Here is a 9,347-nt window from a genome sequence, read left to right as displayed (position 1 = left end):
CACAACGCTAACGCTACAACACTTTCTACTTTTACAAAAAAAATAGAAAAAAAAAAGATTCCTATTCACGTAGAATGGAAAAAAAAAAATAAGAATAAGAATAACGATACATAGATCGAACTAAAACTAACAATAACGATATATAAATCGAGTAAAGTATAAGAAAAATTCGTCGAAAATAAACGAAAAATAAAACGAAATCGAACTTCGAAATTAAAGATTTAACCTAACAGGTCTTTTAATGACTCTCTTCGGTCTTGGATTCGTAACTTGATCGGGTTTTTTGCCCACTGTTTTCGGCGTCGTATTCGAGGTTTGATCAGGAGATCGAATTCTCAACTGATCGATATGTCTTTTCCATGTACGTCCATCGTCGAGAAGGACGTTGTAGTGAAGCTTTCCCAGCTTTTCAGACACAGTACCAAACTGCCATTTGGTCTTCGGGGAAGAATAATCTCTTGCGATTACGTTGTCTCCCATTGATAATTTACGAACTTTTTCGTCGTCGACCTTCTTGGCACGTTCGGCTTCGGGTTTCTTCGGCGGAAATACGATGTCAACCTGAGCACGAATCTGCCTACCTAGCAGTAACTCAGCAGGTGATTTGTTTGTGGTCGTATGGGGTGTTCGACGATACAACATCAAGAACTGCTTCAATTTTTCGTTAACATCTTGAGGTGATGCGTTCAACGTCTTTAACGCCTTCTTGAACGTTGCATTGTAACGTTCAACTTGCCCATTTGTGGCAGGGTGGAAAGGAGCTGTCGTACGATGTTCGATGCCTTTCTCTTTGAGAAAATTCTGGAATTCGGCGGACGTGAACGCTGTACCATTATCGCTGACGATGATACTTGGATAACCGAAACGTGAGAATATTTCAGTACATTCTCTGATGACCGTAGCGGCATCTTCATTTTTAACAACCGAGATCTCTGGCCATTTGCTGAATGAGTCTACTAGAACAAAATATTTGAGACTCAGAAACGGTCCGGCGAAATCGACGTGAACACGCTCGAACGGCTGCTCTGAACTTTTCCAGGTTTGACCGTTGACTTTCGCTGGATTATTCGCGAACAATTTACATTCGGCGCACTTTTTGGCCAAATCTTCGAGATCGTTGCTAATACCAGGCCACCAGCAAATACTTCGAGCGAGCGACTTCATCTTCGAAATTCCAAAATGAACAGAGTGCAACTTCTTGAGCATCTGCTCTTTTAACGACGTGGGAATAACGATACGACTGCCACGAAAAATACACCCTCTTTGTAAGGAAAATTCGAGTATGTTGATATTAAAACGATCGACAGGTTTCAAGTCGTGACCTTTCTCCAACGCTTCCATCAGCTTTTTCAACTTCGGTTCAGTCGCTGTCTCTTTAGCGATGATCGATGACGTAACTGGTATTTCTTCCAACACATTCATTTGAACAACATCGGGTTCTTGGGTGGAAGCTGTTTCTAGCGATGACGGAAGTCTGGATAACGCATCGACGTTGGCATGAGCGTTGGTTCGGCGATATTTAATCTGGTACGTATACGACTGCAGAAAAATAGCATAATGTTGCATGCGCATTGCCGAATGAACAGGTAAACCTTTGTCTGGTGAAAATATCTTCGTAAGAGGTTCGCAATCGGTGATGAGCGTAAATTTACGACCATAAATGTATTGGTGGAACTTCTTAATTCCATAAACGATTGCGTACGCTTCTTTATCGATGTGAGCATATTTCTGCTGCGTTTGATTTAACGACTGCGACGCATATTGGATAGGGCGCTCGGAACCATCAGCGAATCGGTGCGATAAAATGGCTGCAACAGCGAACGGTGAGGCATCGGTTGCCACAATGAGATCGAGAGCAGGGTTGAAATGCACCAAAACTCGTTCTGACGATAATATCTGCTTAATTTTCACAAACGCTGCTTCGCAATCGGATGACCATTCAAATTCGACGTCTTGACGAGATAAACGATTCAGCGGATACATAATATTGCTGAACTCAGGAACAAAACGACTGTAGTAGTTTACTAAACCACGAAACACTTCGATGTCTTTCTTATTTTCTGGTCTTTTCATGTTAACGATAGCTTCGCATTTAGCTTGCAACGGATGAATACCTTCTTTATCGACACGATAACCGCAATATTCGATTGACTTGGCGAAGAATACGCTTTTCTCCACGTTGATTCGTAAGTTGTACTTCTGCAAACGTTCAAGCACTTCACGTAGAGTTTGAAGATGTTCTTCTCTTGTTGGACCAGTCATATACAGATCGTCTTGAAAAATCTTCTTACGTCGAATACCGGCTAAAATTTTCTCCATCGTCGCTTGCCAAGTACACGCAGCTGATGCTAGACCAAACATCATTCGAGTCGGTTGTAAAAGTCCTCGATGAGTATTCAACGTAAGTATTTTTTGATCTTTTTTGTTCATCATAAGCTGCATATACGCATGGTAAATATCGATTTTCGTATACTCGTCACCCTGCATATCAGCAAACATCTCTTCGTAGGTTGGCATAGGGTAAGCATCGATAATTATCTGCGGGTTGACGGTTATTTTGTAGTCGCCACAGATACGAACGTCGCCTGATGCTTTGACCACAGGAACTATCGGAGTTGCCCAATCACTCGCCGTAACAGGAATATAAATGCCTTCGGAAATGTATTTATCGATTACCGCATCAATCTTGCTTTGTAACGCAAAAGGCACAGGTCGAGCTTTGAAAAATACAGGGCGCGCGTCTTCTTTAAGTTGAACACGAGCTTCAAGGTCGGAAATTTTCCCAATGCCGCTCTTTGACGGTACCTCGAATCGACGTAACAATTCCAACACTTCGGGTGGAGGAGAATTCGGAGCGCAGACAGAAATTTCACCAACGTATGGAATGTATTTATTCCAATCGACTTTGAACACGTAGATCCACTCGAGACCGAATAACGGGGGTCGCTCTTCTTTCACCAAAAACAACTTGAGCTCTTTGGTACACTTTTCGAAGTTTACACGAACCATAATTTCACCATGAACCTTGGATGGCTGCCCGTTGAACGATAACAAGGTAAGTTGACTGGTTTTTACTTCAGCTTTCGGCCAATATTTGAGCGCTTCTCGATAATTTATCGTTGAAACTGCCGCTGCGCAATCGAGTTCCATTTTTAACTCGACACCGTTGATCGTAGGATGTACCCAGATTTTCCTGCGCAGACCGCTTGAAGATTTACATTCGTTTACATACATGTCTGCAAACTCTTCGACTGCTTCTAGTACGGACGTGTGAGCTTTGTTTTTGTTTTTCTTGAAACAAGCTTGGTCAATGTGACCAATCTTCTGGCAGACTTTGCAAACAGCCTTGATGTGATAACATTTATCAGGAGAATGACCGGTTTTCGCGCAACGATGGCACTTTTTAGAAGACGTTGAATCGTTATCAGGCTTCTTTTTACCGTTAAATTTCTTCACATGCCGCTTTTTATTTTTATCGGTATGCAGAGCGTTCACTTCGGCATCAGGTATCGGTTTTTTCGCGTCGCTATGTAAAGCTGCTGAACCTTGAGCACATGTCTCTCTAGACGTAGCTATTTCTAATGCTTTATCGAAGGTAAGATCGGAAATTTCCAATAAACGATTTTGCGTACTTACATCGCGTAAACCACATACCAACTGATTACGTAAAGCTTTCTTCTGATAATCACCAAAATTACAGTGGATCGATAACTTTTGTAACGATGCAACGAAATCACGTACGGATTCATTTTCCTTCTGTACACGATGATTGAACTTGAATATTTCAGCTATTTCCAACGGTGCTGGACTGAAATGATCTGATAAGAGCTTTTTTGCGTCTTCATATTTCAACGAATACGGACTTTTCGGCGATACTTTGTCCGCCAGTAAATTAAACGTATCAAGTTCAACGTTGTGAACTAAATAATGCGTACGTTTGTCCGTAGGAACACTGAATGTCTCGAATGCACCTTCGATTCGTTGTATCCATCGGTCCCATATCATAGTACCAGCATTGAATTTTTCACATTCGAACATCGATTGCGTAGTAGTATAATTATTGATGACCGTAGATGATGATGAAGCTACCTCCGATGCTTTGGCTTCTTCATTATTCTCGCCGTTTTTTGTTCCTCCGCTTCTAGTCATGGCGAAGGCGTGCACGGAGATTTATCAGCAACGAAACCCACGAAAAAATACTCCGCGAACTGATACACTGTTCGAACACATTGTTCCATATAATACGCGTAGAAACGCACAATCCTCGTCGCCAACTGTTGTAACTTTTCAGGATAATTATTGATGATTAAACGAATTAATTTAACCCATAACGAATGAGTATTTATTATCAACGTATATACAAGGATATTATACAGGAGTCCAATAGACTGAAATGCGCTAAGGCGCAACTTACACAACGCTAACGCTACAACAATGTCGAACTTCTTGACAATTTTGGCAGAAAAAAAACGCAGATACTTCGTGAGAATTTTAGAAAAAATGATGACTGTTTGCAAATTTGAAATTTTGGCAATACTGTCAAAAAAATAAGAGTTTTTCGGCCATTTTGCAAAAAAAGCAGTATTTTTTTGGCAATTTGAGTGAAAAAAAACAGCATCAACTTTTGAACATTTTGACCAAGATTAGGACTTTTCGACAATTCAGGCAAAAAATCACTTTTTGAAACTGAAAGAAAATTTTGATAAAAATGAATTTTTTAGTAATTTTTGACAATTTTGGCAAATATGCGACAATCCGATAATTTTGACCAAAGTGGAACTTTCTGAAAATTTTGACAAACAAAAAGCAAAACTGCCCTTTCTTAGGTAATTTGACATGAAACATGAGATTTTTGGTGATTTTGGGAGTAGGTACAGGGACTTTTTTTTTGGTAATTTAAGCAAGAAATACCAGATCTTTCGCCATTTTGGCCAACCAAAGAATTTTAAAATGCCATTCATGCAAAAAATAAAAAATTCATGAAAATGCCAAAAAATCAATATTTTACGATTCCATTATTTGATTTTCAATCGAAAAGTTAGTTTTTAAAGCTTTGAAGCAACCGATTGATTTTTTATTTCGCACATGGTCGATTTTTGATCGAGGAGTTCATTTTTGAAACCAAGATTTTTATTTTTTATAATGAATTGAATCGTGATCAAATTCGAAATTTTTGATTAAAAAATAATTGAATTAAATTTCTTTCAAAAAAAAAGTAAAAACTATCTTTGTTCAACACTGCTTAGTTTGTTAGCAGCTACCTCATTTGATTTTGTTATTTTCAAGCACACAGGTTGCATAATATTGTAACTAAAAAAGTCAGTCATGGGGGTCAAAAGATGCTAGAGAACAATACAAAATCGAAAATCGAAAAAAAAACAGGAAAAAAACAGAAAAAAAAACAAAAACCAGCAACGATTATTTTTGGTTTTGGGTTCGTTCACAGTTCTTTTCCTACTTATACTTATTTTGGTTTTTGGTTAATTGGTTATGACCAAAATATTTTTTATTTTTGGTTTTTGAGTTTTGAACGCAGCCGATTTATATTTTTTGGTTTTTGTTTTTTTTTTTTTTTTAATTTTTTTTCAGTTTTAACTAGTGCCCTATTTCAACCCCAGCGTCACGCCGTCACCCTTCCAAAGAGGTCACTATCCTTCTAAAATCAAGGTGGAGAAATTACGGGTAATTACCACGTAATTTACCACCTCTAAATTTGGTAATTTTCATGTGGAGTGTCAGTGTACGAGCGTCTGTTTTGTTATAAATGGCAGGCTGGGGCGGAATTTTTTTTTCTTGACTTAGTCGTTTTTTCGAGTGTGACGTGTGTGTGGAACTGTGGATGTGGTGTTTGTGTGTTTTACGTACGTTTTTTTTGTTTTAATTTTTTTAAAATAAATTTCATCTCTGTGTATGTGCGTTTTAGCATTTGTCTCTTAATATTATTGTATTGTGGTACTTCTCTTACTACTCACTACTAAAAATATGTTGGTAACATAGACTTCGATTGAATTTTCAATTATCTTCACTTTTAAAAATGAAATTCAATACTGAAATAAAAATAAATAAATAAATCGCAAAATCATTGAAAAGGAAGGAACGTTATTTATTGACAGTTACAACAATACAAAAAATTGTCAAAGTATAAAATAAGTATACCTTAATCGTAAACCTAAGATAGAACAACTGACCTTTTCAATTTATTTATTTATTTTTATTTCAGTATTGAATTTCATTTTTAAAAGTGAAGTCAGGGATCGCGGAGCTGAGCGGATGTGGAGGCCCGGAGGCCCACGGAGGGTACCCTTTTTAGTTTTTTTTGCCTTGCTCCGGGAGCAGGAGCCCGAGCAAGAGGTACTTGAAATTTTTCTACTGGAGCCGGAGGTGGAGGCGGAGGCACTTACAAAAAAAAACCGGAGCAGAAGGTATTTTTTTTCAAATAGCCGGAGGGGAAGGCTCTAACCCCCCCTCCTCGACCTCCGGAGGCGGAGCTGGAGGGCAGGAGCCTCCCGGAGGGTATCAGTAGTATTCGGGTCACTATAGCACAGTTCCGAGCAAAAGAGTCATATTGCCCGTCCTTAACTCGAATCGTTCAAAATGGTCAAAGTGAATCACTTGGTGAACGACTTTGAAGTGAATCACTTAGTGAACGACTTTGCGAGTGTATGTGCTAGAGTGAATCCCGAATGTTATGGAACCTAACCTAACGTAGGTGAATTGAGCTCTGTGTTTTTAACCTAACATGGCCCGAGCCGAGCCTGATGTTTCCCATGATGGGAAGTTGGTGTGCTCGGACCTGTGTGCTAAAGCGCCCGTGTAGGTTAACTGAGCTCTGTGTTTTTAACCTAACCTAACTGAGGTGAGTTTAGGATGTGAATTCTAACCTAACTTAATGCTAAATTTTTTTGTGTTTTGTGTTTTATAATTTTTTTGGTTCTTAAAACTAAACTACAACTAAACTAAAACTAAACTTAATGCTAAATTTTTTTGGGTTTTGTATTTTATATTTTTTTTTTTGGATTTTTTTGTTATTAAAAATAAAAATAAAAATTGGTTACTTACCTGCTGGTTCAAAATTCAAAACGATACGTCGGCCTTGTAGACCGGTGTATACGAGTTTCAAATTTTCCATTTCATTCCACTTTTGTAGATCTTTATCCCTCGCGAATAACACTTGGTATCGTTCGGGCAAGTGGAGATAATGCTCTTCTGTTTCGACCACAACAGAACTACCGAGCTTTGTCTTGCATCGGAAGAACTGTATTACAGTAAAAACTGTCCCAGCTGGGAAATCTTTGAAGCTAGCAAAAGCTTTCGTATTATTAATAGCATTGAAATTCGCCAATAAATCGCTAGTAGTAGTAGTTTTCGTAATAAAAGCGTCCATTGTCAATAATGATTTTCTGAGTAAATCGGGGTAGTATTTATACCTTTTTGATCCGTCGACGTCGACGATCATTCATCATGAAGAATTTTTAGAAACACTTTTGCGTATAAAATGTTCATTTCATTTATCGTTTTGAAGTTTGTCAATATTACTTTGCCGTTCCTGAACAAGGTAAGTTTTGTATTTTTAGTTTTATTACCTTCATGTAGATGTATACCAGTAAAAAGTTCTGGTTCATAAATTACACTCTTGAAGTTATCATAGTAGAACTTTTCAAAATTAGGCTTAAAGCCCAGATCATTACTTCCAACGATGTTAGCGATTGCGTAAGTTTTGATTCTCACAGGGAAACCAAGCCTCTGAATTTTTCGTGCAAACTTACGAGTAGCAATTCGAGCTGAGGCTTCATCTTTTGTACCTAAACAAACTATTTTTCCCGATGTAAAAATGTTTGCTGTAGCCTGCGGGTTTCTCAGCTTCATAGTAAGACCGGGAAACTTCTCAGGTTCGTATACAAGATCGTATGAATTCCGAGCAATGTATTCTAAATCGAGCATGCAGTCCAAGTCTGCAGAGGCGACAATATTTTGCACTTTTGGTTTTGTCAATGTGAATGTTCTAAAATTTTGAAACTCTACTACATAACCGATTTTACCAACGAATTCTGCTATGTATTTCAACGCTATAATTGCGTCAACTTCGTCTGCAACATTTGTGCACATAGCTTTACCTGTATGGTAAATAAAAAGTTTACAACTGGGTACATCGATTTCTGTAGCAACACAATCAATGTACTGAATTGCCGGGTGTATGAGTAAAATCCTACTCATAACATAGTTCAAGTTCAACGCCGTATTCAAGTCGACCTTCGCGTAAAGATGCTCCATTGTAAATGAAGTGATCTATCAAGTGGTACCTGTATTTATAGCCGAATCGAATTTCTTTTTATATTTACACGTGTCATGCTCAACATCGATAACCAGGAAACCATAAGCTTCACTCCAACAGTTATTACACATTCCTTGAAATTTTTCAAAAGTCACATCAGTAACGTACTCGGTGAAAATCTGGCGTAAATTCACCAAATCTTGACGGAATAAAATAACGTAATTGAAGTTTTCGCGTATACCGGTTTTCTTGGGAATTTTTGTGTACGCTTGACTAAGGTAGAAACAAGAGATATTACGATGTCGACCTCTCAGGAAAAAATTAGCAACTTTATCCTGCTTTTCAGTCAACACATCATCGAAAATCACAACCGAATCCATTTCCAAATCTTCAGGTTCAGGTAATGTTTCAATTTGCAGTTCCTGAATACGGATCATTTGCTTTTTACTTTTCCTACCTTGATTATGCGTACTTATCAGTTCCTTCAATGTACCATACTTTTCTTGGTAGCTAGTCTTCGAACATAAGTACAAATTCTTGAACGGTCTCATGTGAACAAGTATTGTTAAAAGTAAATTCGATTTTCCAGCTCCACTAGGTCCAAACATACCACATCGTATCACGTCAGGAAACATTTCCACACGGCGTCGTTTTTTCTTTACACTGTTATCAAAATTTATCACTGCAATACTATTTTTCAGTTTTCGTCTATTCATTTCTTACAGTTAAATCCATCATCAATTTCCTACTGGACTAGTATTTATAGATTTTTCAACAGTATCCATAAGGAACCGTATCGTAATCTGCACATATTAGTCGTTTGTCAAATCCAAAGCGTAATCTCTTAGCTTGTTCCTTGTTCACTAATTCCTTCGTATTCTTGTCACGAAGAATATTAATGTCTTTGGTTTCAACCTCTAAGATTTCGCCATCGATTAACTGTTCCATCGACTTACCACTGATGAGCTGTGCGTTCTTGTAGCTTAACGTGAAGCCTTTCGCTTTAACACACTGTTTACCCTTGCTCGTTGTGTAGTAGTAAGTCTTAGGTCCAGTGGTCACAAATTTGGTAATA

At 38.1% G+C, this 9,347-nt stretch overlaps 1 protein-coding gene across 1 annotated transcript; it reads right to left on the bottom strand.

Annotated features, from left to right (window-relative positions):
* Nucleotides 1–213: 213 nt before the first annotated feature.
* On the bottom strand, nt 214–4,149 carry LOC135837145 (uncharacterized protein K02A2.6-like). Its single transcript, XM_065352327.1, has one exon. The coding sequence runs from the start codon at nt 4,147–4,149 to the stop codon at nt 214–216; it is 3,936 nt and encodes a 1,311-aa protein (XP_065208399.1).
* Nucleotides 4,150–9,347: the final 5,198 nt, after the last annotated feature.

This window comes from Planococcus citri, chromosome 1 (genome assembly GCF_950023065.1).
Source record: "Planococcus citri chromosome 1, ihPlaCitr1.1, whole genome shotgun sequence".
Taxonomy (NCBI): domain Eukaryota; kingdom Metazoa; phylum Arthropoda; class Insecta; order Hemiptera; family Pseudococcidae; genus Planococcus; species Planococcus citri.
Note: the sequence above shows the minus strand (reverse complement) of the source record. Positions and strands in the feature narration are given on the sequence as shown.

Coding starts and splice junctions, on each gene's coding strand:
- LOC135837145 (XM_065352327.1), bottom strand. CDS start 4,149: ATGACTAGAAGCGGAGGAACAAAAAACGGCGAGAATAATGAAGAAGCC.